Raw genomic sequence first — 27545 nt, forward strand, 5'->3', positions numbered from 1 at the left:
CCTACTAGGAAGCTGAAACATATCACGGTTATACGTTCTCATCTTTCTATGGCGGGGGCGGGGAGAAGCAGGTTAACCAACAAAATACGGACAACACAGTTTTTGCTGTAACTCTCGAGTCTCCCCACCCTTCCCTTTCTTTATTAAACCACAGCATTCATTCCGCCTTCAATCACACCACAGTGCCATCAACCATTAGTGTGACCACTGGCTCAGTGGCGAGCAAAGATCTCTAGAGCCCCGAGCCACACTGGGTGCTAAACATTCCAGGCAGGTGAGGGCTTGTGACATCACACAAGGAGCAAGGGCTTTATTCTCTTTAACTCCTAAGCTCTACTGAAGTGAAGTTAAAACACTATTTTTAAGCCTGCAGAGGAATACAAACATTAAATACTTTAAAATAAAAATCAAGACAGGAAGACCAAAGAATCTAAGGCCTTTTCAAGGTTAAAATAATCTGAAAGGAGACTAGAAATAAACAAACTAAAATTTCTGTAACTATTATCTTATTTGCCAGTTTTGAAGATGTCCTCAGGTGCCAGAACGTGGGAGACAGAAAGAATATGTAGCAGTGCATCACTTCTGAAGTGATCATAGACAACAGATTCCCATCTCAGGGGGTAGGTTTTCCTGATTTCAGTGGAACAACTTAAACTCTATGTATAACAGACAGACTCTACAGTTAGGATCCTCTAAAAATGAGACGCCTCTCTTTGCCTTCTTCCAAAGTATATAATATATATTTAACAGCACATAAGACACCACTTGAGCTTCCCTGGAGGCCAACAGGAAGTATTTTCACATATAAAAATTAAAAATTTAAACTTTCAAATCATCAATATTTTTTAAACATAATACAGACTTACAAATTGTTCAACATTAACCCATGACCCCACCCCTAGCACGAAAATCCACCCCAAATCCAGAAGTCACAGTTTTTTGTTCCTAAAAACCCCACAGCACTGAACTTGATCCTCACTTCAAGCTGATTGCTAACGAGGCTCCTGACAGAGATCCCCGGGGAGGAACGAAGGGCGGTCGGGGCTGCGGCTCTGATCTACCCGGGCGGCACAGCTGCACCTCTGAGGTCAGGTCCATGTGAGTCAGGCCCCATGCCAGAATCCTGGAAGGGTGAGCTGGCAGCTTCCCCAGTCTTTTCCTCTCGAAGGCTGTCCGATAAGCACCTGGGAATTGACTTTTCTTGGAAAAAGGGTGCTGGTAAAGCTGTCAGGGCCAAGGCAATAGTGAGAAGTTCAGTTCTCTGCTCTTTGGATGAACTGTGTAAAACTTTTCTCTTAAAAGACATAATGTTAAAAATATTACGAAAAAAATGTCTACAAAATCTGGAGGGCTGCCTTTTCCTCAATGGGTAAAGCTTGTGGGGTGGTGGGAAAAGAATGGAGGGCCCAGAATTGTAACTCTGCAGCAAAAAGATTAGATGGATGCCCTTCAAAACAGGTCACGTTTCCTAAGACGTCTTGCTGAAGTAGCAAGAGCGGAGGGTGACTGCATGAGCAAGAGGGGAGGGGCGCCAACTCCCGAGGGGGGGTCCTACTGTGCGCCCCGCCCTACGCAAGACTGTCAGGTTTCAGGGTGGCCGCCTCGGCCCCCAGGGCATCAGGACTCAGCCTCTGAGCCAGAGCTGCTTTCCCGACTGACTTCGATCTGGAGAGATGGCAAGTTATCTAAGCGGCTCTTCTTTTGGCGAGACTGTTCCTTCTCCTTAATCAGAGCCCCCCATGCCCTCTGCAGCTCCGAGTCATCTTCCTCTGTGCCCGGCGCCCTGTGATCCCCTTTCTTCATGTTCTTTTCTTTGGTCTTGGGTGCAGATCCTAAGCGAGTCCATAAACTACCTGTGTGGGTGAGAAGGCATTTCAGCTCTGGCAGTCGATGCTGAGCAGGGGCAATGCAAGCCCTCATGTGCAGGCAACACTGGGGGTTGGGGCTTCTGGGGCACTTCCTGGGGGTTCAGGGAGCAGTGCTGGGCAGGTCCGCCCAGTTCCCTGCCGGCAGACTGAGGGAACTGGATCTGCCGAGAGATCCTCCCAGCTCGGGGACATGCCCTCCCCGCCTCCCCCCCCTCCCCGACACATCAGAATGAGCTGGGAGCCTGTGTTCCCTCTGCCCCTGTCTGCTGAGACAACCTCTGTGTACAACTGCTTTCTGCCAGGAGTGGGCCATTCCCAGGCCACCCCTGCCTACAGCATGCTGCAAATTCATGGACCTGTTACGCTGTCAACTTCTGAAACGTCTACTTTCTAAAACGTTAGTATTTGACAATAGACAAATACATAGCATTTCAGAGCATAGCCACATGATAAGCCAATTAAAAGTTTTATTTATAAAGGCTATAACTTATATGGAAAAATGACCATGATAAAATGCTATACGAAAAAAGTACGGTTTGTATATGGGCAAAGGTTGGAATAGCAGGAAACTGAAAAGTATTTGTGTCAAACACAAAGAATCAGGTCTGAGTCTCTTTCCTGCTTTCTACGTTTTCCACACAGTTGCCATCATCATCATCACGATGATGATTATCATGGAAGAGGGAAGACTCATTTATTCTTGTCCTGTGCTGCTCTGTCCGTGTATTAACAAAGTATTTCCATGCCACACCCATGGTCTCTACTCTTACCCCGTTCCCTCCCCAGCAGTTCCCACTGTTACCAACCTGACTTCTTCTCTCGAGTATCAGAGTAGAGGCCTTTAACATCCTGCCTGGGAACACCCAGCCTACTATGTACATCAGAAAAGGGCTCTCTCCGAACAACTGGATTACTACTGAAAGCCTTTTCTGGAGAATATGGTCTTTTTCCTAATCGCTGGCGTATATCTAGAAAAAGAAAAAAGCACTTCTGTGACCATGTGAGCATACTTTGCCATCTATACTGCCAACCTGAGATCTCTATAGGACCTGATGTCAAATCTCCCCAAGTGAGGACATGGGGCCCAGCACAACCAAGCTTCTAAAAGCCTTCCCTCTATACAGCCCAAGAAAATTCAAATGAGAACCCACAGGGGCTCACAGTAGGGGGAAACCTTGGCTGACTGCTCTAGAAAGGAATTTCTGAGGCAGAATTGTCTTTTTTTCTTTAAATAGTAGAATCAAGAGCAAATAATTAACAAACAGTGCAGCTAATGAGAAATACTGTAAGCTCCCTGAGGGCAGAAGCCCCACTCTTTGAACATATAAGAAGCTAGTCAATAAAGATTGTCACACTGAACAATAACGGTAATGAGACTAACAAAAAGCAAAGGATCAAGGGAAGCTGTCCCAAATCAAGTCTGCTTTTCCTCCAACCCCTCCGGAATCTGCCAATCCTCTGGAGCTTTCTCACAATAATGGGAACAACACAAACATTCATGAACAAGTCCCTGTGCTGGGCCTTCTCCCACCTCGCTCTGCTGAGAACAGCGCCCCCATCTTCCAGCCCCTCAGGCCTGAGCCCCACGCCTTCTTCCCCTTTCCTCCCAGTGCTGAGTCTTCCTCCTTCACAAGGCTGGACATTTTCATCAGTTCCTCCACCGTCTCTGATCTAGTTCAGGACCTTGTTACTTACTTAACTCTATGGCACCCTACACTACCACCAAGTTTTATCTAAGAGAGATATAAGATCAGGTTACTTCCCACCTCAAAGAACTAGGTTTGCTGACTGAGATCCTATTTCCTCTCAGAGGCCTCATTCCACTGCCATGTGCTCTGAGACGCCTCCCACCACAGGTGTTCCCCCAAAAGACCCACTCCCCTCTTTGCTCCCACAGCCCACTGCTCATAGTGCCTACCAGACCACTCACTCCATTCAGCTTCAGGCAGAATTACCTGAGTATGTGCCCTTATGCTGCTCCATCTGAGTCTATGATGAGCGGGCATCCCCTGTGAAGACTTATGACACCCCCAGTGCCTAGCCCTGGCACACAGCGGGTATGGCCTACTATGTGCATGTCTCCACATATAAACTAACCAGTTCAAATTCTTAACCATTTATACAATAATTCGACCTAATTTCTATTACCCTTATGTATACCAATGACATACAGAGTAAAATCACTGTTGGGACAAAAATATCAAAAGCTGGTATTACAAAAATCTGATGAAATTTCATGCCCTCAAGTTCCAGTGCCTAACCCAAAATTTGTAACTGATGAATCAGGACAATTAAACTGGTCCCCAAATGGCAGTGTTTTATTCAAGAACCTCCCCTGTCCGCATCTGCTCTCTGGAACTCAGGATCGAGCCCAGAAACACAAGTGAACAATACCTGTTTTAGTGCTGCTGCCAGCTGGCCGTGGACGTGTGTGCTGACGTTTTTCATCTAACAAATGTCTGACATCTGCAAATTTCTCAGCTGGTAATTTGCTACCAATTCGGTTTTTTATATTGCTTGTGGATAAAGTATCTGCCCTCATGGAGTTCCTTAAAAAAAGAGAGGCGGGGGTACAGTTAAGCAACTTGAACTGTGGGACAACACTCACACAACAATCTCACACACTTTGGAAAAAAATTTAAGAAACCCAATCTAATACGGCCAACATTCACTTAACAACACCATACACCAGTAGTTATCTGCTCACAAAAGTCACGACCGGCTTGCTAAGGAGGCCAGCTGGGGTGAGCAGCCCCCCGAGTTTTCCGGGGTGGTTTCCACACGCAGTATCTGAGCGCGACTGCAGAGCACGTGACCGCGCCTGCCCTTCTCCTGGGACAGAGGCCTAAGTAGAGGCCTGCGAAGGACCGAAGGCCTCTGCTTCTCCCGGCTGTGAGCTGGTTGCAGTCAAGATATAAGACAGCCTGCAATCCCTTTCTTTAAAGGGAAGACCTCTCCCACTGTGTCAGGGCAACGGCATTATTCTGGCAGCATCTGCCATTGGAAAGTTCTCTAAAAACTAAGGATGTGAACAAAGCCATACAAATGAACCAGCTTACAAGTTTCTTCTCCTCTTTTCCCAAACACACCATTAGGAACTCTTTTAAGAGAGCACCCCAGCCCCCAGCCCTCTGAGACATGCCTATGATCTCTGCCCTCAGGAATCTGCTCAGCCCCACTAGTCATCAAAGAATGCATATTAAAACAGCTGTACTTCTTTGTCCACGAATACCAAAAATCACAGTGATAATACCTAAGGCTGGTGAATATCTAGGTAACAGGTGGTAATGTGAGTGGGTAAAATCTTACAGGAAGAAGTTTAGCCATACATTTGAAAGCATGTGTGTTGTTTTGCACAATAGCTGGAATGTACCTAATTAGTGCAACAGTAAGAAAACAGAAGTCGAGGGAATTCTCTGGTGGTCCGGTGGTTAAGACTCTATGCTTTCACTGCTGAGGGCCCGGGTTCAATCCCTGGTCAGGGAACTAGTATCCTTCAGGCCACAGGGTGTTGAAAAAAGAGCAAATGTCTACACTATATTAAATGGAAAAAGCGTATTTCAAAACAATATAAACAGTGTAACTTAATTTTTGTACAAATGTATCTATAATTTCCCCATATGTTATATATACACATAAAGCTGACAAGAAAGTTATTCACCCAACTGCTAACAGTCACTCTCTTAGGGGAGGACGAGATTACAGGTGACTTCACCTTCTGTATCATTCATAGTTTTTTAACAAGGATCACTTCTTGTTCATTAAGAGGAAAAACCAGATGCTTTTACTCAAATTTTATAAAGGGCTGAAATTAGAACCGATAAAAGTGATAATAAAATTAAGAGGTACTAAGAAGAAGTTAGTAATTGGATTTCAATCAAATTAAAAGCTAGCAGTGATAAAAAGTAAAGAATATTTTTACCTGATATTTTTCAACTGAGATTCCACCTCATCAGCATACATGGTCATTTTCATGCTCTTCTTTGGCGAAGGAGTGGAAATCATCTTCAGCTCTAGATCATAGTCCATCTCATCAGAGTCTGAGCTGCTGGCACTGGACCGCCTGGACACGCTCCGCTCCCGGGCCTGCCTGCGGGCCGCGGGCTCTTCGTGGCACTCCACCACCACTCTGTCCTCAGCATCCATGTCCTGGTCCTCCTCCTCCTCCTCCTCCTCCTCAATAGGCTCCTCAGGAACGTGCACCAGTCCTGAGGAGTTTAACCAAAAATCGCTGTTAGTAAAAGCACCAATACTAACACCTGATTTTCTCTTCTGCAACAGTGACCTTTTCAGAAGATGAGATTTCCATCCTAAGAGTTTACTGGAGCACTGTCTCTAGCAGTGCTGATCTGGTTACCATTCTGATCCTTACAATACATGAACACCTAGGTAAAGGATGGCCTAGCAGCCTGATGCAATTTTACAAAGTTATCTAAAATACAGACCCTCATCATTATTCAGAGATTCTAGATTTATGAATCTCCCAATTTTATCTGTAATTCCACAACCAACACCCATGGCACTTTTGTGGTCATTTGTGGACATGCACAGGAGCAGCAAAAAATTGAGACACCAGCCATGCAAGTTCCCAGTTGCAGGGAAACAAGCTTGTGTCCTGCCTTTATGTTGCAGCTCTCAAACACTGTAAACAACTGTGCTTTTTGCAGTCTGTGAGTGCTACTTTTTAACACCATTGTGATTTTTATTGATGATTTCCCTGTTACAAACAGCCTCTGAGCATAATTCCAAAGCTGTCTAGTGTTTCTAAACACAAGAAGGCTGCGATGTGCCTTATGGAGAAAATACATGTGTGAGACAAGCTTTATTCGGGTGTGAGTTCCAGGGCTGCTGCCCTTGAGTTCAACATTAATAAATCAACATGTATTAAATAAGGTGTCCTTAATCAGAAACATATATCAAATTAAGATTCTATATTGATCAGTTGACAACAAGTGTGATTAAGGGTCTCTGAATGGTTTTCAATGATCACGGTGACTTTACAGAACATAACTGCCATGAATAATGAAATGTACCTTTAAAGGTTATGGAAAAATGCTTATAAATGAATAAGCATAATATAAAATATATGTCCACAACAGTTACATTTATTGTGAAAAGAAACAAGAAAAATGTAAAATGAAATCAGTTCTTATCTTTTTGCTTTTTAATTTCTTTGATATGAATATTAAGATTATATGATAAAAATATCTTAAAGTAAGTGAAATTGGAAAAGCTTAACTGTCTAACAGAAAAGTATGTGCATTAAGATGTAGATTTCAAATATCCAACTTTGGACATTCACATTAAGTTAAAATGTATAGATTTCACCTCTCTCTGTCCCTACTACAAAGATAAAAGTGTATGCTGTTATTCTGTGTTTGTACACTGACTTGACTGGTTCTACAAAGCATGTAGATTTTCACAGATCGGTTTCAACATAAAAACAAATCTCTATAATATATAATGAAAACAGCTCTTTAAGAATAAGCACTGGAGTAGGAAATGGCAACCCAGTCCAGTATTCTTGCCTGGGAAACCCCATGGACAGAGGAGCCTAGCAGGTTACAGTCCATGGGGTCGCAAAGAGTCAGGTACTACTGAGGGACTGAGGACACAGACATATATAAAATAGATAAATAATAAAAACCTCCTGTATAGCACAAGGAGCTCTATACAATACTCTGAAATGGCCTATATGGGAAAATAATCTAAAAAAGAGTGGATATATGTATATGTATAGCTGATCTACTTTGCTGTACATTGGAAACTATAACTATATTGTAAATCAACTATACTCCAATAGAAAAAAATTTTTTTAAAGAATATGAAAAAAAAAAAAAGAATAAGCACTAAAAGAAAGAAAGGGGGGAAGAAAGGGAGATTTGAAGGGTGGGAGGGGGAGACAGAAGAACAGAAAAAGAAGAAAAGAAAAAAGACAGATGGAAAAAACAAAATGAAACCCACGTTGTATCCCACTTCACTGCAGCATTCACGTGCACAAGCCAATAAGCAAAGTACTAGACACAGCAGCTCATTTTCATCATCAGACAAAAGAACAATAAAATCAACTCATCTGACAAAATAATTAAAAATTTTTTTCATGCAGCTTTTGTTATTAATAGGAAAATTAGATTCCTTAGGAAAAGTTCTAATTTTTCCTACATTTCGCCTTTATTGTTAGAATAGCTTTTATAAAATCATTTGACCTCTTTGTAGGGGCAATTTCAAATTAATTGTGACTTGACTTACTTTCCTATATGTTGGCAGAGGGTGAGGGCAAGGAAGAGAGGATGATAAAGTTTGGAACCTTAAAGGACTGTATTAAGGATAAAAATGTCATTTCGGGAGCCAAACATGTGTCTACCCAAGAGCTGAGCAGGCAACTACCGGAATGTCGGTGTTTATAGGACGTCAGGCCAACGTCGTCCCCAATCAGGGCTCTCTTCTTAATAACATCCCGCTGAATGCGACGGGAATGGTATCTCCGCTTCCTGCAACATCGCCAAAATAAGCACAGAATCAAAAACCAAGAGGAAGGGCCTCGACGTCCACTAGTTAATGTCAACTACACCCTGATGTGACGTTAGGTGCTGACACAGAGACACAGCGCATGAAACTGAAACTCAGCATTCTCACACCATTTACCACAGGTAAAAGCCTTGAGCTCTTTCTTCTTGTCTTCCTTCACGTCCATCCACACATGGTGTTGACAGTCCACTGCAGAATACCCGCTGAAGAATACCAACTAATGTAGCTCCCTGAAGGATTATGAAAAGCTTAAGTACTATATAAACTATTGTATTTAAGGTTTTGGACTCACCAAGAGTTACTAAGAATTCCTTTCATGCCTCCGTAATTTGGATTCCCATATTTCATGTAATACTGACTTCTCCTTGCTGCTCCAAGTTCCTTTTTGTCATCTAAAAATTAATTACAACAGTTACCAAGGACTCCCTGTGAGTGTGAAGGCAATGTTGAGTGGGTTTGAAAAAACAAAAAGAATGTTTTTCATAGCTGGGATCAGATCAGCACACTCTGCCTACAGAAGAGAAAGATGCACTATGACCACTCTGAGTCCTCCTAAAGCAGTGCAGTGTCAAGAGGGTGGTGCAAAACTCAGAGACAATGAGGTTAAGCTGCTGTCAGGGAGCTGACTTCAAAGAGAAAATACCGGCAACAATAACAACACCACCACCACAATTCCAAAGAAGCATAAGAGAGTGTAGGTTATCACCAGTGTTTAGGAATCAAAAAGGCTTTCAGAAGAGGTGGCACTTTCACTGCCCCTGAAAGATGATATTCATTTCTGAATGACGACACGCTGTAACATAGAATCAGGGTCCAAGAAACGGTTATCCATAGGTCCATGTATTTGGTAAACCATGCACTCAAATAAGCAAAAGGAGAAAAGACCCCCCATTTATCAAGGTAAAATGCCAGTTAACAGGAAGAAAAGGTGATCAGTGAACACACATATTTTCACAATATAAAGGCCTCTTGACAACTCCCTGGGCACGCACCCACTACAAAAGATGAATACCGATGAGAATGTACCCAGTGCTACAGGTAAACCCAGTGGCATAAACCAGAATGTGCACCCTACAAAAAACACGCCCACCAGCTCCTTGGAGAAATAGCTGATTCCAGATCTGGGGCTAGGAAAGTACAAGTTGAGATGGCAAACCAAGATGGTTCCTGGTGCCATAATAGCAAGAAAGTACCCAAAGAATCATGCAGGCATGTCAAAACAACACAGTGTGAAGAGGCTCTACTGATCAGATCCAAAATAACTTGTGAATCAAAATAACGACAGAACAGATGATAGCCAGTTGAATAAAACTCCATGAATCTAAACTAATAAAAACAAGTAAATGCATTTTTTAAAAAACAGGTAAATACATTAATAAATGGGTAAAAAGGGAAAGCTCTTCCTTACAGTTAAGTGCCAACTAGTAAATCAGAGAATTAAAAAGTCATCAATGGATCTAAAGCTACTATATGGCAATCTGATGAGGAACAGGCTATTTACACAGCCTCAAAGCATCTCTCCACAAAACTGCAAATTAAAAATAGAAAAAGAATAACTTTCCAGTGAGAAACCTGATGACTGTTACCTTAACCAGGAGATAATGGCTAACATCCCCGGAAGGTGACAATAAATACAGTGTGCCTCCTGATTATGACACAACTTCTATGGTATAAACGCACAACTCGAACTTAATTAGGAGGAGACATCAAACAAACCCAAACTAAGAGGCAGCTTACAAAATAACGAGCCTGTTCTCTTTAAAAATGTCTCGGTCAAGGAAAACAAAGCAGAGGAGGAGTTCCACATTCAGGGATACTAAGGGAACAAGGCAGACTTAAACGCCCGGTCCTGGAGTGGATCCTAGTTTAGCAGGGAAGTAGTATAAAGAATAACCCAAGTTTATTTGACAATCATCATCGTCGCTGTAGTCACCATCATCAAAGACTGCCAACATACTGCACTCAATGTGTGCCAGGCAGTTTTAAAATACACAGAGGGGGTTCTGGTAAAATCTGAACACAGACTGTGAATTGGATAATAGTATGGCACTGATGTTAAATTTCCTGATTTTGATGACTGTGTGTAAAACAAAGTCCTTGTTCTTCAGAAATACTAAAGTATTCAGGGGTGAAGGGTTGTCATTTCCGATTAACTCTCAATTGACTCAAAACAACTCCCCCCACATTATTAATGCATATCAAAATCACTGTGCATAAAAGGTCTTATAAATTATTAATAGGCTTTTAACTTAATTCTTCTGAGAATTAGAGCTGAATGGTACTATTAGCAACGTCTAGGAAGACACTGCCGTGATACATGACATTTTTAAAAATTTTCATAGTCCAAAAGATAAATTAGCTGAAAAGCATATGGGGCAAACCAGCTTTAACAGAAAATAACTTATGTTAGCCAGATATCACAAAAGTATACAAATCGCTATTATCCACTTTCAGTGTCTGAAATTCCAATTCAGGCAGCAAGTCATCGATTTTGTTAAGTGCAGAATATTACAATTTGAAGGATCTTTGAGATTACTTGGTCTAAGTTCCAATTCAGAAGAGAAGGCGTCACTTAATAAAAATCACTTCAATTAAAAATAAAAGTCAGGGGCTTCCCTGGTGGCTCAGTGGTAAAGAATCCGCCTGCCAACGCAGAAGATACGGTTTCGATTCCTGATAAAGGAAGACCCCACATGCCAAGGAACAGCTGAGCCCCTGCACCACAACCACTGAGACTGTGTTCTAAGAGCCCAGAAGCGACAACCACCGAGCCCAGACACAAGTACTACTGAAGAAGCCTGGGCACCCTGGAGCCCACGCTTCACAACATGAGAAGCCACCGCAATGAGGAGCCCCCACTGGCCAAAACTAGAGAAAAGCCCAAGCAGCAAGGAAGAGCCAGCACAACCAAAAATAAACAAATTAAAAAAAATTTTTTTTAATCAATACCAATTATCATTTACCTTTTGTAGCAAATCTCATGAATAACCTATTTCCTTTAGCAAGTTTGTTAGCTGGACGAAGGTCGTTTCTTAGCAGAGACTCTTCTTCTACCTGCGACAACGTGTCCAACTTAAGAAAAAAAGAGCATTTTCGATATAAAAATTAAAGCCTTTCTTCATGTTCATTCAGTAGCAAAGATACCATGGATTAAGAAAGCAATGTACTTTTAATAAAACCCATAAGCATCAGAGCACCAGTTCCTCTGCAGAATGTCTGAGTCAGAGGTCTTCCCTGACCACCTTGTCTAAAAGAATCATCTCCATCATTCTCTATCCGCTTACCCTTCTTTACTTTTCTTCATAGCACTCATCACTTCCTGACATTACATTACATATCTGCGTATCTGTGTATTGTCTGTCTTCCCCACTAGAATGTAGGCTCCAACAGGGCAAGGACTTTGTTTTGCTTGACGCTATATCCCCAGCACCTAGAATTTGGTATATAGTAGGCACTTAATAAATAATTTAAAAATGAATACACTTCAATATTTCCAACAACAGTACATATGCCATTAGGAAATACACCATTACTTGCTATTCCTTAATTTTACTGATTAGATAGCACTGCAAAGTCTTTCTCAATAAAACCATTTCCTTTCATACAGAAGTGTGAGTACTAAGATCTCAAGATGAATCGTTCATTACACCCACAAGAACATAAAAGGCCAAGAGCCTGGGCCCCCCTGAGGAGGTGCAATGGTGCAAGTCAGCGGAACACAACATCCTATTATCCTAAGCCTTTAAGGCTCAGGTATCAAGGATGCAGGCAGCTGTTTACGATGAAAGCTCACAGACACCTGTGCCCTCTACTGACCTCTACATCACTTGAGTTCTCATCTTCAACTTCTCCTTCTTCAGCCTCATCGTCATCAGAACTGTCTTCCTGCTTGTCTAAAATGCAATATGAGAGACAAGATGAATCTTCACTCCATCTCACATACGTTAAAAGTCTAACATTGTCTCCTTCTCTTTATTAATGATCTAAAGTATCACAGCTTGTTTCGGAAATAACTGGCAATGAGATACTACATAATACTATACAGAAATTCAAATTGTAAAGATTAGGACCTTCAGTCCCAAAGTCCTTCCTCTGTGGTCAGTTACCTTTTTTACTTTTCTCGGATGACTTGTCCTCATTGGCATCCTTGCTTCTTATCTTATCCAGGGCTGGCAGAGAACTCATATTGATAAGGGCTCTCGCGGCCGTCATTTCATCCAACCAAACCACATTACCTAAAATAAGATGTAAAATAACACGTCGCATCCAAGCGATTAAGTTTCTTGAGAGCAGAGACTATATTATATTCATTGCTACAGTATCATTCAGCTACGGACTGGCATCAATAAATGTACAGACCAACCAATGAAAGGAAGTATAGAACCTGGTAGTAAAAACTTCTTTAATAAGATTAGCCTAGAGAAGTATTCCAAACTGGGTCCCACAAAATAATGGTCAAGTACTCCATAAAAAAAAGTTCTATGTATTAAAAATGCCTGACATACAGTAAGTGTTATACATAAGTGCCAGCAGTTTCTGAAGATGATGATGAAAATGTCAAATAAATGTCCTTTATCCTTTATTTTTCTGCCCCTCACATGGAAGCCCTCTGTTCTTCCTTGTCATCCAGACATGCTAAATGATGTTTCCCTACTGTAAAGTGTGGGTGATGAGGGCACCCATGGCATATATAGAATGGAGGCATGACAGCCACTTGGCTTTGCAGCAACCAATTTATTCTGCTCCTTTAAGAGAACTTAGCAAGAAAAAAAGTTTTGAGAAGATCAACTTTAAAGCAGCATTTCTCAAACTCAAGTTACCCCTGTATCTCAGTTTGGAAAATGTAGGTCTAAAGATACTCATTTTTTGTTAAAAATATGCCACATTGTTGTTGCTGTTATTTAGTCACTAAGCCGTATGTGAATCTTTTGTGACCCCATGGACTGTCGGCTGCCAGGCTCCTCTGTCCATGGGATTTCCCAGGCAAGAATACTGGAGTGGGTTGCCAGTTCCTTCCCCAGGGGATCTTCCTGCTTCAAGGGATCAAACCTGGGTCGCTTGCACTGGCAGGTAGACTCTTTACCACTGAGTCCCCAGGGAAGCCCAATACGCTACATGGTCTTGAGCAGATAATTTCCCCCCTCTGTTTCTCAGTTTCTGATGTACAACAAGAGGGAGTGAGCTGGATGATGCTAAGGGTCCCTCTAACATCGCTTAGATAGATAGTTTTAATTAGTTACATCAGGTGTTAGCAAAGTCAGCCCATGACCCATTACTCATTCATTCATCCATCATCCATCCATTTATCTACTTATATTTGTACTTTATTTAGTTACAACTAACATACAATAAACTACACGCCTGCCACCTGTTTTCGCAAACAAAGTTGTACAGAAAACAGCCAGGCTCCTTCAATCTTATGGTCTATGGCTGTTTTCATGCTACAATGGCAGAGCTGGGTAGATTCCACAGAGAATATGTATGGTCTGCAAAGCCTACAGTATTTTTTATCCAGTCTTTTATATTAAAACAAACAAAAAAAAGGTTTGCCAACCCCTGATCTGGATGGTCTAAGTTAAGCAAACAGAAAAAAGGAGAAAAATCTTTTAACTCAGTCATGTTTCTTCTTTTGGTGATTTAACATCTAAAGAAAGCAGCCAGAAAAACCGGGAAAACCAGGTCAGCATGCTGGCAGAAAGTGAAGCCAGACTAGAAGTCAGTCAGGACCAGAAGCCAGCAGAGTGGGTACCAAATGTCAGGCTAGACTTGGAGTAGGGATGTAAGTCAGAAATCACAGCTGGCTCACAAGTGGAACAGCCCCAGATGAGGGCCAGCAGATGACGCTCGAGAGAACAGACCAGGGCAAGCAGAGCTGAGAGGCCTGGCACAGCTCAGAGGGTTCTGGTCTGGTTCCAGGTCAGAGACAGCACTCTGAAAAGCGGCTGCAATGACAAAGTTGAAAGCCCTGGAAAGGCAGCCCCAAGGCTGTGTAGCTGGACTCACACCTTTGCTGGGAAACTGTGGGTGTGAGGAGAGGTCTCAACTGTGTACCTGGATTCAGACGCCAGCAACCAACCTCCCAGGGGCCTGACCACCACCTCTGAGCTGACTCGGAACACTTACGGAAAATGCTATGACAGGCTGGCTAATGTACAAGGACTCTGGTTCTCATCAGTGGGGAGTTTTTCTCTCCTGGGCTGAAGGCAGAGGTTAAACACAGTCTGGCCACAATCATTCACCATTTGAGATGTCAAGAACTCTTTTAAAATCATATATGAAAGCATATTCAACAGAAGACTTGGGGGTACTTACAGGAGGTATCATCCAACCACTCGATGTGAGCCGGAGGATATTCTTTAAAATAGGAAAAGACATCCTGGGTGCTCATCTCATCTACTCCGCAAATGTAGATTGTCTCCAGTCTCACTTTGGGGATTGCTAGGAAAACAGGACACAGAAAAGATGAGAGAATTTTCCCACCTGCTGCTGCACATCCCGCCAGTACCCCTTTATGACAGTTCAGATAACATGTATTTTAAAGAGAAATACACCAGTGGTTAGGACTCTGTGCTTCTACTGCAGGGAGGTACAAGTCCCACCCCTGGCCGGGGAACTGAGATCCCACATGTTGCATTGCAAAAAAATAAAAAAGAATATGCTGAAAGAGATGACAATTATTTCAAGAGAAAATAAGACTTGACAGCAAGGCAAACTTTAAGTTTTTATCACACAACAAGAGCATTAAACAAATGACTTAATTCAGAATGGGCTTATTAGGCTGAAAAAGATTAAACAAGTGGTGCTCATAATATACACGATAACTCCGCCTCAAAATGACCTGTAGTAATTAAAGGAATATCAAATACAACAGGATTATACACTGAACTTGATAAACTGATTCTAACATTTTGTAAAAGTATGTCAAAGAGAAACCTGTATTAGTCCAGACAATTCTGAAAAAAAGAGACACTGCCCTTGAATGCAAAGCAAAGTCTGAAACTGGAGTAAAGAAATCCTACAAATCAGTAAGAAAATGACAGTCCCAAACAGAAATGGGCAAAGGACAGGAGCAGGCAATTCACACAAAAAGAAAGAGAAAAGGCCAATAAACATGTCAAGAGATGGTTGGCCTTACTACCGATCAGGAAAATCCACCTTAAGACAAGATTATCAGTTTCCACTGACCAGATAGATGTTTTAACTTAAGTCTTTTAGTATGTTAGTGGCAAGATGAGCCACTGCCTCTGCTGGTGGGAGTGTGAACTGGCACAGCCACTCTGAAGGGCAACTCAGAGTACCTATTACAAATGTAACTAACAGGCTTAGGAATTCTCTTCAATATCCGTCCTAACACATGGGTTCACAGAGTGGCTCACACAGAGATGTTCGTTGCAGGACTATTTTAATAACCCAGTAGCTATCAAAGTAATAAATTATGGCTTATCCATATCAAATGAATCATGGTTTACCCATATGATAGTCATAGAACAGTAAGCAAGCAGTTAAAAACAAAGAGATAATTTATCACATACCACGGAAAGATTCTAAGACACACTGCTGAGTGAAAAAAAAGATTCAGAAAAATACATACATTAAAAAAACATAAATATCATCATATACTTTCTAAAGGTATATATTTATTTACACAAATATCTAGAAAAAAAAGTCTGGAATAATTCAGTCCACACTGATAATAGCTCTTACCTCTGGGAAGGAAGAAAGGCTGAAGGCTGTGGTCAAAAGGAATCCCAGCATTACCAGAACTGTGTGTTAATTTTTTAGTAAACACCTGAAGCACATTATTTAATCTTTTTAATTGTGAAATAGGCAAATACATCCACAAAGAAAAGATATTTTTTAAAATATCTTAGATCCACCACCTAGCTTTATGCTTTAATTCCTAAAATGATGTGAGGCAAATAAAACATTATATATAATACCAGGACCTCTGTAAGCTCTCTGTATCCCTTCTCTCCCCAGCTATTCCAAAGCAGTTCTGTCAAGAATTCAACATCCACGACTCCTAAGGATGCTTTTATATGTCATATTTTATTTAAAACAAACCCGAAATACACGTGAACACTTCCAGATAAAAATTCCATTTTTGGGGGGGGGTCATTTTAAAGAGTAAAAGATAGGTTTAATGGGAGCCCATTCGATGTGGCCAGAATAAATCAGGTTAAGTATCTTTCTGCCAACTCAGATTCATGAAGACAGAGATATCAAGATTTATGAGTCCTAGCACTAGTCCTTATTAGTGCCCAGCCGTACAACAATGAGCAGAAGGACTTCTCCGGTGGTCCAGGAGCTAAGACTCCACGCTCCCAATGCAGGGGGCAAGACTGATCCCCGGTCAGGGAATTAGATCCCACATGCCTCAGTAAGAGTTCGCATGGTGCAACTAACACCTGGAATAGTCAAACAAATAAATACATAAATAATTATTTTTTTAAAAATTAAAAAAACATGAGCAGAGACCCAAATGAGGCGGAAGCCACACTGGCCATGCAGAGTGACTCTAACACGCAGGGTGGGAAACTGAAGGGGTAGCCCAGGGAACTTTTTCAGTTCTTCAAACTAAATGCCATGATTTCAGAAGAAAAAAATCCTATGAGAAGTAAAGAGCTGGTTCTGAAGAAGGTAATAAACAACAAGGAGAGTTCCTGGTGAAGGCAGAGGAAGCGGACTAAGGAGCAGGTCTTGGAGATGCTGATATGAAGAAGGATTTAATCATATGTGAGACAAGCTCAAGATACGATGGAAGCCTGCCAAAGCAAAATGTCAACACTTTGTCACCTTGCTGACAATGTCACTGCTTAAAACAAAGCGACAAAGATGGCACCTAAATTTAGGCCCAGCTGATGAGCAAGGACTAACTGCTGAGGTGGCAGTAAACAGATGAAGTGGGGAATGAGAACTAGGTATTCACCAAGTGCTGACCACAAGCAAGGGGGTGAGGGAATCATCTTCCCTTCCAACAGGGAAGATCCCAATTACTGACAGGGAGCAGTACACAAAGGGATCCTTGGTGGCTCAGACAGTCAAGAATCTGCCTGCAGTGCAGGAGACCTGGATTTGATCCCTGGGTTGGGAAGATCCCCTGGAGGAGGGGATGTGGCAACCCACCCAGTATTCTTGCTTGGGGAACTCCCATGGACAGAAGAGCCTGGCAGGCTACAGTCCATGGGGTCACAAAGAGTCAGACACAACTGAGCTACTAAGCACAGCACACGAAACTCAAGTTTTTAGGAAAGCAGATTTCTGAAAATCCAAAGAAGTAGTAGTCAGTACAAGCCTAAGATCAGAATGATCAAAAAACCTGGAAGACACTAAATACAGTAACTCAGAGTATGAGAGGTGATCCCAAGAAAAGAGAAAGCAGCAAAGTTTAGCTGAGCATGACTTGCCAAAGAACACATACGGGAGATGGATAAAGGGCAAATTAAAAAATATAAGATAATAGATGTAAGAATCTGAAAAACTGTGTCAGGCTCTAAGACAACATAGAAAGTGCCGATGACAGACTGTCAAGTGAAGAGAAAGAAAGCAGCATGACTACAAAGGGGAAAACAAAAATAAAGTCCATACTCAAAAGATCAGAAGGACTGTGGGCAACTTTTCTTCTTACTTCATTCTCCAAATGTTCTTTGGTGGACATGAACTGTCTAACATCTAAAGAAGAAAAGGTTATAGTCCAGAGCCAACAGGCTCAACAAAAATGCTGATGGTTGGTTTTATTTCCATGTGTTTGGAGTAACATTGCTTTGGGAAAATGATGCAGGAAAAAGGGCAGGACTGTTGATCAATTTCGCTACAATACTAATGGACAGAAGCAGCTCTCATTAAGAACCAAAACCCAAGACAGGTGACAAGGGCTTTAGAAATAGTTTTGTTTTGTTTTGTTTTAATCTTTTGGCCTCGCTCTGTGGCATATGGGATCTTAGTTCCCTGACGAGGGATCGAACCCATACTCCCTGCATTGGCAACAGAGTCTTAATCACTGGACTAACAGGAAAGTCCCCAAGGAATCGTTTTAATAGATTCAAACCATCTAGTTTAGAGTTACACCCCACTGTACTGACACTAAAACACGAAGCAGTGATTTCACAATTGGGTAATAATCTCTAAGAGGTTGCAGGGAAGGAGCAAGGTACCTTAAATCCTTAAGGACTAATCCCATACTGACTTTCATAAAAGAAAAAGAGAAATTCCCAAACAGATTAAAAAGACTGTCATTCTCAGAAATTTTTAAAAAACAGCTTAGACAGAATCTCTGATCCCTTAAGAAACCAAGTCTTTCCCACAGGAAAGTCTTTCCCAAGCAGCAAGCCAGCTAACCTCTTCTCTTTCCTGACTGGATTAGCAGTCCAAGAAATTCAAAGAAGACCACAGACGGTGTTCTACCTCAAGTTTGTTAAGGCACATCATCTAGATCCCCATGACAATAAAATGAGAGATGGGCCAGAAAATAGAATAAGACTATCATTCATGGATCTGTGTGTCATGGCATGATACAGGATTATCCTGTTTGACATTTACCAACAACTGGATGAACATGCAGAAGCCATACCAAAGGGAGGAGCATAGCTAAAATGTTGAAGGGCAGAATTAAAATGAACATAACTCCACAGGCTAAAACAGAGTCTTGAAATCATGATGGAACTTAACTGGGATAAATAAAAAGGCAAGTTTTTTAAGGACACAATGAGAAAGACTCTTTCGACAGGTGCAGTTCCTGGGGGAAAGAAATGGTGCCCTGGTTGACTAGAAGATGACTACTATGAAGTGGCCAGGACAGAGACCATGGTCAGAGTCCTGCCAAGCACTCCACAAATCCAACCAAATCTGGAATCTGCACCTCATCTGGTGAAGGACAGCAAGAAACTGAGGAGGCTCTAGGGGAGGGAGACCAGAGAGTCTTGTCACGTGAGACAGTCCAGGGGAACAGGCTGCCCATTCCTTCACCTGAAGAGTTATTGTGTGAATGAGGAAATGACTTAATGTTGTTCTAAGAGTTATGTAGCAACTAACAGATAGAAATTACTAGAAAGCAATTTCTTTTCAACATGAAGATGTATCCAAAAACAAGACTGACCGCTTCATAAATAGCTCTCATGCCACCACTAGGAACTGTTCAGGCAGAGGCCAGAGACCGCCGGGAACTTCGCCTAAATGTCTGCAGCACTGGGTAGGATACGGGACCCAGATGACTCCTAAGGTCCCTTCCAACCACAAGGGCACTGATCTTGGAGATAAAAAGATCCAAGCTGCTTAACACCCAGTCACTCAAGAGGAGCAGGTCATTCAGTACAGACTGGTCTAGCACACCGCATCCCTGAAACTAGCAGAGATGTCAAGAATACAGACTTCAGTCAGACCAGACTTCTCAGTCAGTCTTACTCCTTACTCCCTGAGGGACCTTGGGCAAGTTTCTCAACCTCTCAGCATCTTCCTTTCCCCACCAGTAAAATAGAAATGATAAAACTTTCCCTGCAACGGGGTTGCTGAAAGGGTACATTAACCACATAGCAGAGTGACTGGCACGTGGTGAGCACTTATAGAATGGTATAGTTCACTACTGTTGATATTAATAAGAAGAAATAACCTGATACCTTACTGTGGCTGCAGGAATCAAGATGTTTATTCCAATGTCCCCATTCTCACAAGAGGCTGGGCCACTTAAATGGCTGTCTGGAAGATGGAGAACGCCAGATAATAGTAATAACTAACATTTACTATGTGTCAGACAACACTCTAGAAATCCTAACAACCTCCCAACAACCCTTTAAGAACTAAGTTAACCTGACTTTCCAGATGAAGATACTGAGGTTCTTAGAGACTAAATAACTTGCCTAAGATCACATTAGAAGGTGACAAGTCAAGATTTGAACACAGACAGTCAGGCTTCAGAACCCACGCTCTTAGGGTACAGTTAACTCTGACTATACAACAGAATCACCAGGGGAGATGAAAAAATAGTAACTTTGAGATTTATCCAAACCTACCCCCCACTCTAATTTAAATTGATCTGGGAAAGGCAGCAGGGTTCTCTGAAGTTCAAGAACACAGTTTGAAGCCATGCTGCCTTCTGGGCCAAAAACAGGTTGTAACGAGCCACTGATAGACCAGGGAGATCTACGGTCTTTTATGAGTATCTTCAGAATCATGAGATCAAGATTGTTTTTCAAAAAGCATTTTTTTTAAATTAAAATTTAACCCCAAAAGAAGAGATCCTATTCAGGAGGGTATCATATTCCCATTTTATCAACAAAGAGAATGAGACCTAAAAAGGCTTACCAACTTGCCCACGTTCACTAAGGAACTGAGACTGGATCCCAGGAGGGCTCCAGGCTCAGAAGAGCCCCAGCACAGGCGGGAAGAGAGACTGACGTGGGTAATCAGGGATGCTGCAGAGGGAATGACACCTGAACCAGACAAAGTGTGGGACAAGGAAGGACAAATCAGCAGGGTGACAGGCATGAACGAGATCAGAGGCAAGATGTCACATGGAGTGCACCCAGGACTAGAAGTAAACAGGCGTGGTGAAACCACAGTGCTTTCAAGGTGGAGCTGTGGGAGAGGCCTCAGACGTCTGTGTGGGTCCAGTGTGCAGGCACACGAACGGCCAGCTGCACAGCTGGCCCTGGCCTTCACAGGACTTTTCCTGAAACAAACAACCACTCGAGCAGATGCCTGGAAACCTAGCCTGTGAGGCAAGCAAGATCACGTTTCCAAATTGAACATGATGCATAATAAAAACAGTGAAGTGGGGGTATTCTTTCTACCCCCTTCTGATGTCTATGTCAGAAGCTTTCTCTATCTCCTTTACACTTTAATAAAACTTTATTACACAAAAGCTCTGAGCGATCCAGTTTCTGGCCCCGGATCAAATTCTTCTCCTCCGGAGGCCAAGAACCCCGACGTCTTTGCGTGATTCAGCAACAACCTTTCATCTTGGGGGCTCGTCTGGGATTCTTCAGGACAAGATGGGCCTGATAATCTATGTGAGCTTACTTCTGCTGACTCCAAAACTCCTGAGTCTGCCATTTGATCCTCAAGACAATGCCTTTCTGTCCTGGGCTCACTCCTACGCGGCATTTCATAATCGGTCTAACTGCTGGGTCTGCAGAGCACTCCCCTCTTCATTAGTGGAAGGCTTCCCGTGGTGGACATCCCCATTTCAAGGAAAGGGCTCTCTCCAAGTCTGCAAACACCTTCAACAATTCCATGTGACGCCTCTTCTTAAACTGATGACATCTAATAACCCTAAGATGGTCTGATGTAACTATGGACATAATGTGACTTTTCATTTTGATGACTATTTTGCCTTACATTTGTAACTGTATAATGGGGTTTTCTAATCATCTAAAAGCTTTTAATTAAAAAAAAAAAAAAATCAGTGAAGTGGCATCCAGAGTCGAGCTACTCTGACCACTGGGAAGGACCAAGGAGGTCTGGGTCTCTGCTAGCACGTCATACACCGTAAGGCTACAGAGCAAAGCAGTTAAGAGCAAGGCTTTAGAGTCAGATAAACCTGGGTTCTAATCCTGACTCCACTTTTACTAGTTGTGTAAACCTGTGCATTTATTTAATTTCTTTGAGCCTGTTTCCTTCTTTGTAAAATAGGGATAAAAATACATTTCTCGTGGGGTTGTTGTGAGAAATGTGTACAAAACAAATATGTAATGTGCTAATTAACACAGTACCTCATAAGAGAGCAAGTTCCCAACAAATAGTAGCTATTCTTTCATTCATTCAACATGTTTTTATCAAATAGGCAAACCTAGAGAAACTCACACAGCAGAGCACAGACCTTTAACGTGCATTCAGAGGGCTGCCTATTAATCTGTTTGCCAAGTCTCAAATTTGCAAATACAACAAAGGGAGATCATTTGCATTTATGGAATAATAAACATGGCTGTGAACTCACTAAAAGGGAAGCAATAATTTTCCCTTCTATTTATAAACTGTCTTCAAAAACTGGGGTAGATTATTATTTAAGAATTCAGGGTGAGTTTCAGGAAGCAAACTACTTAACCCTAACAAAACACAAAAATAAAGTAAAATCACAAAACTGTATCAACAGAAGTATTAACGGTATCCCTCACCAATCTGACTCCCTTAAAAGAGTCTCACTGCGACACACTCCTGCTACATTTAAAGGCAAAGAAAAGTGAACAATAAAGCAGAAAATGAGTAAGAGTCCCACAGAGCCACAATTCTAATCGCCGATCTGCCACCAACTCCATGATGTTCTCTGGGGCTCCTTAGACAGACAGTCTCCTGAAAGTCCTGACACAGCCAAATGAATACACACACACACACACACACACACACACACAACACTGAGACACAGCTAATGCAGCTCCTCATTAACAGGCCACCTCAGAAATGGCGAATTCACAAGTTCCATGTGAGGTGAGGCCAGAAGTGCAAGGTCGTGGCAAGGAAACTGTGGAAAACTACCCCCAAACACCCTGTACCTTTCTTCATCATGTCTCGGTCCAAGGCTACATTTCTTTGGGCAAGATTTACTTCTGATCGAAAATGGAAGCGCTTGGCTCGCTGTTCCTTCTTTTCAATCGCTTCCTAGAAGGTACAGAAAAAAAGCCAAAGAAGTGAAATGTGGAGGAGAGTTAAATCATAAACATCAAATGATACAACGGCGACAAGTAACTCAGAAGATATAAACAACATTGTGCCTTTCCTCATTTTTGCAAAGAACAGGATATTCGCAATGACTGAGAGAGTGGACACTAACAGTGCTGCAATCTGTCATAATTTCTAGGATGACTCGGTGCCTATCAATGTATCTGTGCAGAAACTGAGGCACAAAAAAATTTAAATGTTTGCGAGGGGTACCTCAGCTAGTAAGGGGCAGATCTTCTCAGTGCTATTTCTAGCAGCCCCACCACCACCCCCATTTCACATCGTCTGTGTGCATGGTAATCACACCTATCACGTTATGTCTGCCTGAGCAGTCCACTCCCTAAAGCTTTTTCTGTGCTTAAAAATAACACTGAAGTCAAGAAACGCTCTCCTCTATTCTAAACTTGTGTCCACAGAATTGCCAGTTTTCTTCTTGAAGTGACAAGCACTGATGCTTTCTGAAAAACCAAATAATCAGCTTCCTAATTTTGTTTTTTTTTCTCCAAGAGCTAAAATATACCCAGGTCCAACTGTGGGTTTGTGATAGCTCTTTGGAACCTTCACTAATTGTATATTGACTTTACCACACTAATTGAAGGTCTGACTATAGAAAGCTTGTGGGGATTGGTAAGGCAGCAACACTTCTGTTATTTCCCAATAGTTATGTTAATTTTCTCCACTGAAGTCTTCCCACTGGAAACAACTAGTTTACCTTCCTTTGGTAACAACCAAAGTATCAATTCTTGGCTACCACCCTTTCCCCCATATATTTGTTTCAAATAATAATAAAATTGTGTAGGCTTAAAAACAGGATTGCATACTGCTTCTTCAGTTTCAGTAAGAAAACACCTTCACTTCATTCTATTTTCCTATCAAAAAAGATGATCAGTTCTTTCTTTTTGCCTTTAAGTAATTTGAGACAGATTGAGACCCAGATAAAACACAAAAAAGCATGACATACTTATTTTTATTTTTGCTTTCATACATCCAATATAGTAACACAGTGTTATTTATTCAGAGTTGTAACTGAACTCTTTAAATGGCACACATTAAAATCAGAAAGAATGTTTAAGCTGAATATCATCACCAATTAAAGCAACAAATAAGTACTGATTGTAAGGAAAATAATATGTCTGGTTCTGTGAAGAGTTCCAATGAAGCTGGTAATCTAGTAATAGCAATCACTAGATAAAAGGTAACACTCCCAGGCAGTGAAAACAGTTCAGTCTGCCTGGCCTTCAAAGTTTAGCCACATATTCATGAAAGTCTATTTTTCTAGGCCTCAATCAGTAAGGAATAAAGACATTTACTAAAGGCCTACTATGTGCCAGACACTTTTATGCTTTGCTTCATTTAAAGTGGAAACAGGTCACACATTTTTTAAAAAATGGATAGGGACATCCGCCAATGCAGGGGACCCAGGTTCTATCCCTGATCAGGGAACTAAGATCCCACACGCTGCAGGGCAGCCAAGCCTGTGCTCAGCAACAAAAGATCCCACGTGCCCCAACTAAGACGTGACACAGCCAAATGTACATATATGTAAAAGGAACAAACAGAACTTTTTCTTGGACATGGTTAAGCACAAGTGTCTAGTGATTTTATCTTCTCATGGATTCAAGAACACACAAATGCTGCCTGAATGGTCTCAGGCATCACTGTGAAACACAAAATATAAACTTAAAGAGGCTTAATCCAACAACAACAAAAAAGGTGGTAATGAATAACTGCTGTTCTACAAGTCCCAGGGACTTGCTCATTAAGTTCAACCGCTTCTCAAAATGAATAAATGAATCATGGTGTATCTTACCTTGGAGGTGACATCAATTCCGGTGATGAAACTGCCAGCCTTGTTTTCATATCTTCTGCTTGTGTCCTAACATGAAGGGGATGGGTGAGAAATGCTAACAGGCAACTGAGGACAAGCGCATGATAAACAACAGCCTGACAACCCATTCCTTCTAGATAGTCTTCTTTTCAGCAATCTGTTCCCCACTCTGACAACCCTTTATTATGAGGAAGCCTGTCCCAGCGACTCCATGGTAGCAATCAACCACTCTACCATTCTAAATCAGAGCCTGTCCACAACCTAAAGTAATTCCATCTACTGAAGGTATCCGTGTAAATGAAAATTCAAAGACGTTCGTGAGAAATATCCAAGATAAGGTACAGTCACTCATCTCCCCAGCCCAGACTGGACAAATTCATTGTGCCAGGCCACCAGATGGGGCTCAAGTCTTCACTGAAAAGCAGAAAGTCTAGGCTCACCTCGACCTTCTGAGGGAAATGATGAACCGTGCAATGAAAACAGGATGAGATTTGGCAGCTGGGGGACTCAAATCACAGATCTAAGGTTCACTGGTTAGAAGACACTGTACATGGAGAAGGAAATGGCAACCCACTCCAGTATTCTTGCCTGGAAAAATCCATGGACAGAGGAGTCTGGCGGGCTGAAGTCCATGGGATTACATGACTGAGCATGTGTGCACGAGGGTGGAGGGAGATGGGTTGGTAGCAATAAACTGGTAGAACTAAAAAAAAAAAAAAGAAAGAAGACACTGTACAAGTCCCCTGGCCTCTCTGGACCTAGGCTTCTTCTGTGGCATCTACCTACCTTTCTGACCTCTTTTACTGCTCTCCCACTTGTGCTACAGAACTTTCCATTTCTCCAATAAAACAATCTTGTTCCCATCTCAGAGCCTCTGGGTTTACTAAACTGCCCCTGCTGGGAACAAACTCTTCCAGATCTGCACATGGCTGGCTCCTTTCTGTCACTTAGGGTCCAGCTGAAATGTCACTATCTCAGAGGACTTTTCTGGTGATCCTGTGCCATTCTGCTTCCTGCTCTCCACAGCTTCCCTCTTCACTCTTCCATCCCATTAACATGTTTTATTCTCTCCACAGCATTCACCACTATGGGAAATTACTAGTTAACCTGTGGCGCCCAACTGGAACATAAACTCCAGGACAGAGACTGATCTTGATCTTGATCAAGCAGCTAGGACTGTGCCTGCCACAAAGTGTGGGGATGCAACAGTACACGTCCAACGGAATGAATGAAGGGATGACAACATCTACTTCACAACTTCCGTGATATTTAAATGATAACATGTAAACCACTATGTTAACTGTTGTTGCCAGAGTCATTATAATTTACAATCTGTACTGCTCCTACATTTTTTTAAAAAACTTTCTTCCATAATTTCAGTTTAAAAGCAACACTTGCAGACATGTGGTTAAAAAGTTGACCAGGTCAGATGAGAAATTAAGTACCGATACACGAGAAGAGCCACACAGGCCTGAGACCAGCCCTAAGAACCAGACATCAGACCACCAAACCACAAGCAAAACACCTCCCGTTATTCCTATTGTGACAGAAAAGAGGGACCAAGGACCACTGCTGGCTCGCTGATGTTCTGGTTCCACGAAGGGTGAGATGCTGGAGGCACGGTGTAGCAGTGGAGGCGCGCGGGGACGAGATGACCCTCAAATCACAACAGAAACACCAAGTTTCTGCATCTGACAAGCCCGAGGGAAACCGCGGGTGCTCAGTTCAACAAACACCGGCTAAACCGGAGCAGGATGCCCGCGCCCCCCTGCCCGACAGTTCCTTCTGGGCCGCTCCAGGTTGTGTCCCCGCCTGGGGAGAGGGGGGCTTCCCTCTTTATCTCAAACTGCACCCCCCAGACAAGCCCTACCCCTCCTCACTCGCCCTCTTGCACAGAGCGGCTCGGACGGGGTGCCCTCAACTACCCCCCCGCCCCAGTCTCTCCGACCCCTCCTCCTCCAGCCCCCTTAACACCCATTTCCGGGCGCCCGGGCGTCCTTTCTCTCGCTCCCCCGTCTCTGCTCCCTCTGGCGCCCCCGCCCCCCGGGCGCTCGCCCCTGTGCGCCCTTACCCAGACTTCCCCCCGGCCCCGGCCACCTCCCCTTCCGGCCCGCTCGGGCGCGGGACACTAGCTCTGCGACCTCCTCGCCCCCGCCCCCCGCCCGTACCGGGATCAGTTCCTTCAGCGAGCGCCGAACCGGCACGACCTCCAGTTCGCCCTCCTCCACCTCCATGGGCTCCGGTTCGCCTCGGTCCAAACCCGCTTCAGGTGACGGGAGCCCCAAGGCCGGCCCCGCCGGGGCCTCCGCCTTCACCGACACTCGCAGGCCGCGTACGGCCGCCATCGCCGCCCGCCGGCCGCACCACCGAGAGCCCGCCCGGCACACTGAGGGCTAGAGCGCCGCTGCTACTGGCCACGGAGCAGCCGCCGCTACCTAGAGCGTCGCCTTCTGCGGCCAGAAAGCCTTCTTAGGCGCTGGCGTCCCCTGGTGACGGGAGGGACGCGGGGCCGGTTTGAGCTGTATCTGGTGAAGAGGAGGCGGGGCCGACTGGGAAACCTGGGCAGGGCCTGATGGAGGGGACAGTGCCTGGGCGGACTGCCTAGTGCAGTCTGGGCTTAGAATATAGCTACACCGTCTCTTCATGAGGGTGAAAGAGGAGAGTGAAAAAGC

At 43.0% G+C, this 27545-nt stretch overlaps 1 protein-coding gene across 2 annotated transcripts; it reads right to left on the minus strand.

Moving 5' to 3' along the window:
• Nucleotides 1–99: 99 nt before the first annotated feature.
• Nucleotides 100–27249, minus strand: NCBP3 (nuclear cap binding subunit 3). Of its 2 annotated transcripts, XM_070478879.1 has the most exons (14): nt 27042–27130; nt 25314–25576; nt 24856–24921; nt 22880–22985; nt 14709–14834; nt 12503–12631; nt 12213–12289; nt 11360–11468; nt 8689–8788; nt 8256–8359; nt 5791–6076; nt 4263–4417; nt 2675–2836; nt 100–1853 (listed from the first exon to the last, which is right to left on the minus strand). In XM_070478879.1, the coding sequence occupies exons 4-14, from the start codon at nt 22890–22892 to the stop codon at nt 1618–1620; spliced, it is 1497 nt and encodes a 498-aa protein (XP_070334980.1). In that variant the 5' UTR covers nt 22893–22985; nt 24856–24921; nt 25314–25576; nt 27042–27130; the 3' UTR covers nt 100–1617. The 2 variants fall into 2 exon arrangements, with proteins under 2 accessions (XP_070334980.1, XP_070334979.1); XM_070478878.1 differs by lacking the exon at nt 25314–25576 and having other exon boundaries at nt 27042–27249.
• Nucleotides 27250–27545: the final 296 nt, after the last annotated feature.

Source organism: Odocoileus virginianus, chromosome 17 (genome assembly GCF_023699985.2).
Source record: "Odocoileus virginianus isolate 20LAN1187 ecotype Illinois chromosome 17, Ovbor_1.2, whole genome shotgun sequence".
In the NCBI taxonomy this organism is placed as follows: Eukaryota; Metazoa; Chordata; class Mammalia; order Artiodactyla; family Cervidae; genus Odocoileus; species Odocoileus virginianus.